The 12053-nt window shown below is 40.0% G+C and overlaps 1 protein-coding gene across 8 annotated transcripts in view; it reads left to right on the top strand.

Moving 5' to 3' along the window:
* HAAO (3-hydroxyanthranilate 3,4-dioxygenase) overlaps window positions 1-12053 on the top strand; it is a 152813-nt gene that overhangs the window by 51772 nt on the left and 88988 nt on the right. For 5 of the 8 annotated variants that reach the window (XM_067565052.1, XM_067565051.1, XM_067565053.1 and 2 more), the window contains exons 1-2: window positions 1747-1892; window positions 7746-7824. In XM_067565052.1, the coding sequence (XP_067421153.1) occupies window positions 1753-1892; window positions 7746-7824 (219 nt within the window). In that variant the 5' untranslated portion in view covers window positions 1747-1752. Of the gene's footprint in view, window positions 1-1742; window positions 1893-7745; window positions 7825-12053 lie in introns of those variants that run through there. The other 3 variants (XM_067565058.1, XM_067565056.1, XM_067565057.1) reach the window with 2 other exon arrangements.

The raw sequence follows: 12053 nt of genomic DNA, 5'->3' as shown, positions 1-12053 counted from the left end.
GAGCCAAACTCAGTCCAGCTTTCCTCCTGTTGGCTGCACTTACGGAAAAAGACTGCCCCCGCGGTGCAACCTGAGACACATGGGAGGCAGCAGAAAGGGAGATGGGCAGGAATTCAATTTGACTTCTAAGTTCTGGTTTTGGCCCACTATATCCAATTCCCCAGCAAATTTGTTGCAAATTGTTTGCAACTGTCCCAGTAGTCACAATGGTGGAGACTGTAGAGTAGCCAGGACTCAGAGATATTTTTACTATCATGTAAAGCAACCATGAATACTAGGCATGCATGTATTGCTGGCACTGGTGGAGCATGAATTAGCATGAGCAACTGTGGGAATTTTCTGCAAAAAGAACTCTATTGTAGACATAAAATAGTGATGTCCACTAGGTCTGCCCATCTAGCGAAGGACATTTCCTGCTTCAGGAAGGATGTTTTGCAAATATGACTGCTCCCACTTGTCACAATTCTCCTTTAGCGGTCACATTGTCAAAGGCCTCACTCCAGCCTCCTTTTGTGCACATGAAATTGTACATACGCACAGTTTTAGCGTACACAGACATTTGTATGCACAAATGATAGCACTCATAAAACCCACTCAAACTCAATATGAACTCTGTTTACATGCACAAATGGAATTTATAAGCAGGATTCAATAGACTTCAATAGAGTTACTCCAGATTTACACTGCTATAACCCAAAGCAGAATCTTCCCAATTGTATATAAGTTCTATTAAATACACACGCAAATGATAGTGCCCAAAACAAATACCTGTACTACTGACTTTGGATAACTCAGCAATAGATATCACATTTTGAAAATTTGACCCTAAGAAAAAATTACCCCCGTTTTGCTTAGTCATGCACCATCTGAGAGTTCAAAAATGTACACCTCCATTCTCAGTGTTTTATGTTTCATAGGCAATACTGTACTGTGTAGCAATGTATTCTGCTGGATGGATTAAAAATGATCTACAGCATATAAAGGCCCTATACTGTTAAGAGTTAATGGAGATTTTCCTTCAGCTCGAGAGGTAGGTGCCTGTGCTTTGGTAGCAGGAGGTTCCTGACATTTTGAGTTGGCATAGTTACAACTGTGTAGTTTCCAGGAAGCTGTGGATTTCTTACAATAGTAAACTGTTGACATCTGACCTAAATTCTCTACTTGCACTTAAGACAAGTTATAAGAATTAAATGTCATGAACAAATCAGAGCATTATTCCACCCTTAAGTGCTTCAGGAATATCTATTTCTAAAAAAAATAAAAATATCCATTTATATATAAATATATAGCTTTATGCAGCCACCCTTCTGCCTTTCTTCTGTGTGACTGTATTTCTACACAACCATCTTGTTAGTATATTGTTTTCATGACAATGCTATTTCCTGACATTTAACCTGTACCTTCAACAACACAATGAATAAAAATTGAATGATTGTCTTCTTTCCAGCCATGCCAATACACATACACACTCGAGAGAGAGAGAGAGAGAGAGAGAGAGAGAGAGAGAGAGAGAGAGAGAGAGAGAGAGAGAGATTTATATATTTAAACAGAGCAAAGCAAAGATCTAGATGATTTTGAAATGCATGAGATGATTTTTGGCTAAGCTACTAGAATACACTTTACTCTACAAATAACCTTTGGCTGATCAAACAAACTAGTTCCCTTTATCACCCAAGTCTGAAGAACTCTATCTTATCAACCAATCACTTGAGCTTTGTGGTGGGAGTAACTGTAACCAATCACTGAGTGTGCATGATGCATACTTCTTTTCAAACTCATTGTCTTCTTCAAAAGTCTGATTGCTGGTGTGCCATGGAGCTGCTTGTAAATGTAAGAAAATGGATAGAAGAAAACAAAGCTGCTTTTTTGCCCCCAGTGTGCAATAAGCTTATGTAAGTAAATGAAGATCTTATTTTATCCTGCATATTCTCGGGTATAAAAGGAAATTGCTGTAAATTTCATACAAATGGAAAAGAGTGGCTAAAACTGTTCTTCCTGTCTGGCCACATGTCTCTTTTAAAAGACAGAAAGTGCTTGAAAACTGTTTAATTATTTAAAATAGATGGACTGCTGTGTTAAGCACATTGCAATTTATGGCCCTGATCCAAAGTTCATTGAAGTCTGTGGCACTCTTTCTACTGACTTCAGTGAGCTTTGGATTAGGTTTTATAGGGAAAAAATCTCATAGGGTCACACCTGTGAATTATGAGATTCAGCTAATAAATTGCCACTACTTCCCCCACATTTTGCGTTTCTAAACTTGAAGGTAGAAGACATTCCAGCAGTAACAGAGGGGCCACTCCAGGGTTGCACAGAGAGGCCCCCACAGAGGTCATGAAATGGCTTGCAGTGTGGCTGTGCCAGGGTCCAGAATTTGGCACCTTCTTCCAATCAGAGCAATAACATTGATTTCTTTTCTCAGTGGTATAAAGCACAATGTGTTTGCTTCAAACCCTACAGTACATGAATAAGAAGGGTTTTCTTAAGAAGAGTTTCTATTTCCTATCCCTCTTCATGATGCCTTTATATTATAACACAATTTTCACATTATTCTTTTGTTCCTTTTATTGACTGTGATATTTGTTTCAATACAGTTCAATCAGAAGGAAATTGCAAAAGAACAAAGCTTCCAGGAACCTCTTTTTTCCTAAGGATTCCCTGTAATTGAAAGTCGAATAGCCAGTTGTGCCATTTGAGGAATGTTAATGCTTCTCATGACTGTGTGTAAATCTTTGCTTTACTGAGTAACTATTCCAAGATACAGAATCATTGTGGATGTGCACATTCTCCTGTCTATTGAAATTATTGCTACATGTTTTCTATTGTAGACAGAAAGAAAGACAAAAATGCTAGGTCTGAGAAACTCTAGTAGTTCACATTGAATAAATGAGCACAAGAAAGTGTGTTTTGTTTGTAATTTCTTTCATTTGATTAGTAGTTTAAAAAAAAATTTCAAAAAGAATTCTGCTATAATTTTGAAAAGCGTCTTCATTTCTAAACTTAACAATAGCATCTGTACCACTGTTGTAGCATTTTAGAGTATTCTGAATATTCCTGTTTTCTGCTCTTCATCAATAAGAAATGTATACTTTGCTGTTTTGCTGCAAACTTTTTTTCCCTCACCCCTAACCCCTCTTCCTGCCTAGAGTCAAACTCTCTGCAAAACTTCAGTAAATTGTCCCTGTGCAGGGGAATCTCACAGAAGTCAGTAGGAAGGAATCATTCCCTGTAGGATGACTAGCACCCACTCAGCTGTTCCACAGCCAGTACCAGAGCTGGTTAAATAATGGTGAACATTACTGGAAAATGTTCATCTCTCGACATAACCTCTGCCTATGGTGAAAGAGACTAAATTGGTCCAATAAATATATATGGCTCCTAAGTTTCTCTCTGCCCTGCTCCTGTCTCTATTGAAATGTTGACAGACCTTTTCAAAGGATTCTAGGCACTATGGCAAAAAATGGCTAGCAGATTACTGAAATTCTTTCAAAACTTTGGTCCTATCTCCACACTAAAATCAGTTATGTGAGGTGCATTAGATGATGATCCCATCACCATTTCTATCACAGTGGGCAACTTTTTCAAAAATGCCTAACTGACTTAGGAGTCTAACATTATGCCTACACTGCAAAAAAACCCAAAACAACTAACCTGAGGCAGCAAGTCTCAGAGCCCCGGTCAACTGACTCCGGTTCATGGTACAGGGCTAAAAATAGCAGTACTCCTGCTTGGGCTACTGTAGCCCAGGCAGTACTAGCACTAGACATAAACAGATTAACAGACCTCATCTGGAATACTGTGTGCAGTTCTGGTCCCCCATGTTTCAGAAAGATGAATTCAAACTGGAACAGGTGCAGAGAAGGGCTACTAGGGTGATCTGCAGAATGGAAAGCCTGCCTTATGAGAGGAGACTCAAAGAGCTTAGCTTGTTTAGCCTAACCAAAAGAAGGTTGATGGGAGATATGATTGCTCTCTATGAATACATCAGAGGGATACATACCGGGGAAGGAAAGGAATTATTTTAAGTTCAGTGCCAATGTGGACAAAAGAACAAATGGATATAAACTGGCCATCAGGAAGTTTACACCTGAAATTAGACAAAAATTTCTAACCATCAGAGAAGTGAAGTTCTGGAATAGCCTTCCAAGGGGAGCAGTGGAGGCAAAAAACCTAGTTGGCTTCAAAACTGAGCTTGACAAATTTATGGAGGGGATGGTATGATGGGACGGCCTAGTTTGGCAATTGACTGATCTTTGATTACTGGTGGTAGATATGCCAATGACCTGTGAAGGGATGTTGGATGGAGTAGGTTCTGAGTTACTACAGAGAATTCTTTCTTGGATGTCTGGCTGGTGAGTCTTGCCCACATGCTCAGGGTTTAGCTGATCGCCATATTTTGGGTCAGGAAGGAATTTTACCCCAGGGCAGATTGGCAGAGCCCCTGGGGGGTTTTCGCCTTCCTCTGTAGCATGGGGCATGGGTCACTTGCTAGTGGATTCTCTGAACCTTGAAGTCCCTAAACCATGATTTGAGGACTTCCATAACTCAGTCACAGGTTAAGGGTCTATTACAGGAGTGGGTGGGTGAGGTTCTGTGACCTGCCTTGTGCAGGAGGCCAGAGTAGATGATCATATTGGTCCCTTCTGACCTTAAAGTCTATGAGATTAAGTAATTGCTTAGGACCTGAGCAGCTCAAGGGGGTCTCCTATTCACCTTTTATTATAAGAACTGCTTGTTTTAATATTGGGGTGGGTGACAAAAATATTCCTGCTTAGGGCCCCCCATGGGCTAGCACCAGCTCTGAGCCTGGGGTCTGAAACTTGGTGAGGGAAGAGGGTCTCAGCACCTGGGCTCCAGCCCAAGCAGGAGTATTTTAGCCTGCTGTTTAGTTTAGTTTAATACTGCTATTTTTAGCCACATAGCATGAGCCCTCTGAGCCCAGTCAGTGACTTGCTGCCAGGTTTTGTTTGGTTGGTTGTTTTTTTTTGCAGGATAAACGTACCCGTTTTCATAGACTCATTAGGAGTCTAAGTTAAGAGCCTAAGGGGGAGTCAGGTGTTTCAATGGGCCAGAGAGAGGGAGAGCAAGAACAAATCTAGAGCTTGGTGGTTAGGGCACTCAGCTGGGAGGAAGCTGACTTAAATGCCAGTCCCTGCTCTAGAGAATGTCCAGTTATTTTAGGCACAGTGGAAAATCTTCATCAGGAGGGATTAAAAGTAACCCACTGCATAATACCTTATAGCCCAGCGATTAAGGCCCTCTCCTAGAAAGTAGGAGACTTGGATTCAAGTCCCTGATCCAAATCAAGTAGAAGAGGGATTTGGACCTGGATCTCATATCTCCTGGTTGAGTGCACTAACCATTTAAATATAAGGTTTGCTCCAGCTGTCCTTTTAGGAATGCAAATACGTCGACCAGATCAGGCTCTGCAGCTGAAATAGTCTAAATGCCTAGGTTGTGATTCCCACCCGGACTTAGGCAGCTCAGTGTCATCTAGACTTAGGTGGCTTTGCAGAAATTTCGGTGGAGCTAAAGGACAACACAGGGTCCTCAGTTCTCTTTAAATCATTGGCTCTTTGCACAGAACTGAAATACCTGGATTTCTAGAATAATTAACTACCCTCCGAATTCAGTCATGATACACTCACACTCTAACAATGTTCTTCCACATTTTAGTTTATAGCCCTGCCCATGCTTTAAGTTTTAATATTTCATGAGTTGTCAGCTATGCTATTTACAGATCTGTCAGCATTTCAGTCCTTCGTGTCCTGCAATAAGCAGAATGTTACTATACGTTCACCAGTGCAAAAAAAATATTTTGGTTTGCCTTTGGAAATGAACATTAAATCTGCATGGTGCAAACAATTATGATTTCAGATCCTTATTTTGTGATGCTGGCATAAACCTGTTACCCAAGGTTCTGCCAACCCAAAGCTCTTGGTAACTTTACTCTGTGTGAGGTGATGTCAGGAAATAAATCTGGAGACACGACTGTCCAGCCGATAAATGGACTGGTATAAACAGTATAACACAAGACTGCTCTCGCTTAAAAGCTATACTTTACTTAGTCTCAAGCACTTACACACGTCTGCAACAGGTTAGTAAAACACCCCCAACCCTCAGTAATTACTGAATTTTGGGGTGGCTTTCGAGTGAAAACAGCGACGGCTTTCTGACTGGCCTGATCTTGGAGGATGGAGGAGGAGGAGGATCCCGAAGCTGTGTCCAAGAAAAGATCCTCCCCCCATCCATCCTTGTTAGTAGACAATAACATGTCAAAAAAGAAAAAATCTTGTTGGGCCTACAGTTTGAAAAGCTAGGCCTAAGGTCACCAGAGTACTTAATTAACTAGATGCATTCCTACATAATCTGCATATCCTGAGGCCCAGACAAACATCTGCCAGAGGGCATGCATAACTAAGCTTATTGGTTTTTTTCCTGAAACACAGATCCCAGCAAGTCCACCAGAGCATCAGGGAGGGGTACAGGGTCAGGCAAAGGTTGAGCAAGAGGCTCCTTTCCCTCCTGGCTTAGTCATGCCAAGGCTGCTCAGACCTGCAGAAAGGCCTACCAATTGAGGATGCTGATAGCAACAAATATGATAGTCAATATTACACTAACAAGTGGTCCCTGGCCCTTTTACTGATCTATCAAAATCTCCCTGTACAAGCCGAGTGTTATAATGTGTACAACCTCCTATTGTGGAAATAGTTTATTTGAGTTTTATACTTAATCATTTAATTTGTGTAGCTTTTATTTAAATAAAGGTAAATGTGGTTATTATTATTTAGCTTTATAGTATAGTAGTACCCTATGTTGTTTGATATCACCTAAATGCTCCTTGCAGTATACAAAACTAAGGCGGTGAAAAGAAAAGAAAAGAAAAGAAAAGAAAAGAAACTTGCATGTTCCAGTATCCCAGAAACTCTCTCAACATGACTCTATTGAAGATGGCTGAGTCACGGAGAGAGATTGTTCCTCTGTCTCTGTGGTAGCTCTATGTCCTGAGCTCTCATCCCCCACATGGTAGTGTGGCTCCACTATTGCTGGACTGACTACCAGCAAGGATTTCCCCTGGCCAGAGCTGTTTCCAGCATCCCCTTCAACAGGGGTCTCTGTTGTGTAAGTCACTACCTGGGAAAAGTAATACTCTCACCTTCCCAGGCAGCTGACCTGTGGTCCTTTCTGCACATGGAACTTGGAGGTACAGTCTGCCCTGAACGGAGCTGCCTGGAGGCTAATTTTTGACACTCGGAGTAGTAGAGCTGACAGAAAAAGTGCTCATCAGCATTCACAAGGGTGACAGAATTAGACAGAGAGCTTGATTCTCCTCTCACTTCTGCCAGTTTAAAATCAGATGCAACTCTGGTGAACTCATTCCTGGGATACCATTTGAAGACTGGTTAAGTGAGAAGGGATTCAGGCCAAAATTCTTAACATCAATAGCTTTCAGTAAGTCTACCAGCTGTGACGAATTATATTTTACTTAAAAACTTCTAGTCTAATCCAATGATATTGCAAAGATAATAATACCTAGCTCTTATGTAGCACTTTTCATCTTTAGATCTCAAAGCACATTACAAACCCAGGTCTCTTGAATTCCAGTCCAGGGGCCTGTTCAGTGGGCCATATTGCTTGAACTATTTAATAAATTAGTTAATGGCTGCAAAATACATTTAAATCCTCAGATGAAATACAGAAATGCAAGATATCCTTACTGGTCTCTTTAAAATATATTTTTCCAGGCACTGCCAGCAGCTGAATGTGATGTTTGTTGGAGGGCCAAACCAAAGGAAGGATTATCATATTGAAGAAGGAGAAGAGGTAAAAAAAAATAATAATAAATAGATCATTTCTATCTTGCAGCTTTTATTGAGCTCTAGTGTTAAGAAATGTAACTAATATATAAGTGATACCTGCAAATTAGTAATTTCCTGCTTTATTTTATTATATTTATTAGAGGTGGGTGGAGAAAACTGACAGCACCATATTCTGCCAGAACAAGCAGTTCTGTCAAAATCAAAACACTTCATGAAATTGGGTCAATTTCACCATAATTTTGTTTAGGAAAAAAATCGAAACAAGTTCCAACAATGTCAAAATCTCCCATTGCAATATTTTCAGAATGAAACTTTTTGGATTTTCATATTTAAATAGTTTTTTATTGTGTATTATAGCTTTTAATATAACACAACACTTATTTTAAAATATCAGAATCTAAATGAAACATTTCAATCAACCCAAAAATATTTTTTTTTCTCAATTTTCCTTTGTGGAGAAGTTAAAATTTTTGGTTTTCAAATTAAAAATCCAACATCTTGAAATCCTTCATAAAAGGGAATTTCCATCCTTTACATGGCTCTAATATTTATGTAATTGGGTTCTGCTTTGTTCTGACAGAAGGCATGATTATCACTACTTTGCACCTTGAGTAGCCTTTTGCCCATGTGTGGAGTGCAAATGGCCAAATCAAATCAAAATGGCAACATCGTACACCCAACTTTAGATTGCTGTAAGCCTGGGATTTTCAACTAAATCTAAGTGAGCTAAGTGAAAACTTTGAAAATGCCAGCCTGAATGACTATACAAATACAAGGTAGTAGAGAATCAGACCTAGCATTTTTAAAAGACTTTGTGCAGATTTATATACCTACCATGGAAACAAATAATAGAATCATACCTTGGGTGATTTTATATTGCAATAGTAATATAGTTTAATTGTACCTGAGGTGATTTAGCACCTGTTATATATTTACAAGCAAATACTGTTGGGGCTGTTGATAGAATCTTGATGAAATACTGTTGGGGCTGTTGATAGAATCCTGGTGAAAAAGATATAATAAAATATATAATATCATCATATAACCTATACTATAAGTTGTACCTGAGGTGAATTTAGCACCTGTTATATATTTACAAGCAAATACTGTTGGGGCTGTTGATAGAATCCTGGTGAAAAAGATAATCACAGCTATAGTATGTCAGGTTACAAAACATTTGAAGGAACCTCCAATCTCTATTCTGATGTTATACTACATTATTATTACATATTATTGACTAAGGGTGGGTGAACCTAAAGGAGTTGAGGTTTGGCAAAGCACTGGAGCTATTGTGATGGGGTTGCAAAATTAAAACTAATGACCCCAAACCACCCGAATAGGTGACAACTAGCAGTGTGTGGTCGGAGATGGTTTTATTTCTCTACTGAAGCAGGTTCTCTCAGGGTATTTGTATGGCCTGTTCCATGATGCGAACTACTTCTCTTGTGGAGTGTCCTTTTTGGTGAAGGTGGTTTTGAGTGTGTTCAGGTGTATATCCTGGACTTTCTCTTCACAGTATACTATGCGGTATCTCAGTGCTTTAAATAACAGATTTCTTGATGTGTTTGAGGTGTTTACTGGATCTATGAAGGCAGGTGTGGTGATCCATTTGTTTCTTGTATCTAGCTGTCTGTAGGGTTCCATTGCTGAAGTTGATCATGGTGTCTAGGAAGTTGATGCTAGTGTGGGAGTGTTCCAGAGAGATTAATGGACTGGTGGTGGTTGTTAAAGGTCTGATGGAAATTCACACCCCTAGTTGTCACCTACCATGCCACATTGGAACCCATATGAGGTATCATCAAACAACTACAACCCATACTCAGTGGGGACCCTATCCTGAAAGAAATATTTTCTGAATCCCCTCTTCTGGCCTTCAAACACCCATCCAAATCTCCAAGCTCACTGTCAGAAGCAAGCTTCCCACAGATCAGGGCACACCAACTCAAAGTGGCACCAGACCTTGCCAAAACAACAGATGCAAAACTTGCAGCCATATCTCCACTTCTACAATGATCAACAACCCCCACAGTCCTTTCAAGATCCATGAGTCCTACACATGCCTATCACAACTGGTAGTGTACCTCATCCAGTGCACTAAATGCCCCAAATAACAGCTATGTGAGTAAAATCAGACAATCACTACACTATAGAATGAACTCACACAGGAAAATGATAAAAGCCAAAACCACCATATCAGCTGTGCGTGAACACTTTTCACAAAATGATCACTCTGTATCTGACTTCTCAGTTCTCATCCTCAAAGGAAATCTGCACAACACTTTCAAAAGATGATCCTGGGAGCTTAAATTCATAACTTTGCTAGACACTAAAAATCATTGACTGCATAGAGACACTGGATTTATGACTTATTATAGCAATGTATAACCCACTAACAGCCCCCTTCCCAGCTGCCTTCCGTCCCTGCCTCCCCATCCCCATTTTCCCTCTTATGACTGGAGGGGTGTTAACAGGCTACTTTATCTTGAATGATCCCTTGAAATATGTGTTAACTACTCATGCTAAACAATCTGTTCCACCTTGTATTTAGCTGTGACACTCTGAGCCCTGGTCTACACTACAGAGTTAGGTTAATGCAAGGCAGCTTACATCAATCTAACTCTGAAAGTGTCTACCCTAAAATGTCGCTCCTGTCAATGTAACTCACTCGCTATGCCGACTTAATAACTTCACCTCTGCAAGAGGCTTAGGTTGATGCAGTTAGGTTGATGCAGTGTCAGTTTAGACACAGCATTACTTGCATCGATGGTTGCTAGCTTTCTGAAGTTGTCCCACAGTGCCCCACACCGACAGTTCAATTGATGCAAGTGCTCCTGGTGAGGATGTGCACCGCTGCCACAAGGAGCATAGTGTGGACATGCAAAAGCGATTTCATTACTGAGGCAGCTGTACGTCGACATAACATAGGCCCACATAATTTTGTAGTGTAGACATACCCTAAGTAAGTTTCCCAGACCTGAAAATAACTCTGTGTAAGCTCGAAATCTGGTCTCTCTCACCAAGAGATGATGGTCCGATAAAAGATATTTCCTCACCCACCTTGTCTCTTGTTTTCTGTTGTTTTTTCCATTAAGCTGGAAAGAAAGAAAGAAAACTGACCACTAGTTGTCACTCTAAGCCCATCTTTCCCTTTTTCGTACCCATCTGTCTATATTCTCAAGCTGCATATGATGAACTCGGCTTTTACAAACTGCTGAAATAGAAATGTCAGGAATAAATTTGCTGGCGGAAATTAATCGAAGAGGACAACAAATAAGGCTGAGAAAGGCAGTCAGAAGTTTAGCCTTTTCATGCATGAACTGCTCTCTGTCTCTACCTTTCCAGTCTTAATGCTGAATCCTCTCTTTTTGCACTGAATACACTTTTCAAGTGATGTGACTGGTTACCTGGAAAGGTGCGTATGGTAATTAACATGAAGTGCCTTGACAAATAGCAAATATATTTTCATTCCCTAACTGTACACATATTATGACAACACATAGACAAAAGCAATCAAATCTCTTGTACAGCAGCTGGCTATTAAGTATTGTTTTAGACAACATCTACACTTGAGCTGGGTGTGTAATTCCCAACTGTAGTAGATATACTCGCACTAGCTCTCATTGAGCTAGCCCACTGATATTAGTAGTGTAGCCACAGTAGCATGGGCAGTGGCAAATGGCAGCACAGGCTAGCCACCACAGGTATGTACCCACAGGATCTGGGCAAGTTTCCATTTAGCACAGCCATCTCGGGTGCCTATAGCCACTGCCTGTGCTACCGTGTCTACAGCCTGCTAGCTGCAAATATGTCTACTCAAATTGGAAACCACACCCCCAGTGCCAAGTGTAGACATAGCCTTAATGTTCTTTCATTTATTTAATATTAAACTAGATTTTTCTAAAGAGACTTTTTTTTTTTATTTAACTTTTATTGCAATGAATCAGATGTTTATGAATCTCAGCCTTGACACAGTAAATACCAACAAATTTTAACAAGGGTAGCTCAATTTTCAAACACTGTCTATTTAATAAGACATCTAAATGCTGTATGTAGATGCTGAACTCAGAACTTAAGGAGAGGAAAATGCTCGTTTACATAAGTAAGTGACAATTGAGGCCCAAAATGTGTGTGTCCTATTAAGAAGCTCATGTTTGAAAGCCTGGCCCACAATCTTAAAACCAATAGAACAGCACTAGTCTATATTTACAGATAATTTATGGTGACATTCTATAA

Source organism: Emydura macquarii, unplaced genomic scaffold, assembly GCF_026122565.2.
Source record: "Emydura macquarii macquarii isolate MOO-44397 ecotype Brisbane River unplaced genomic scaffold, CSIRO-AGI_Emac_v2 contig_2676, whole genome shotgun sequence".
Classification (NCBI taxonomy): domain Eukaryota; kingdom Metazoa; phylum Chordata; order Testudines; family Chelidae; genus Emydura; species Emydura macquarii.
Note: the sequence above shows the minus strand (reverse complement) of the source record. Positions and strands in the feature narration are given on the sequence as shown.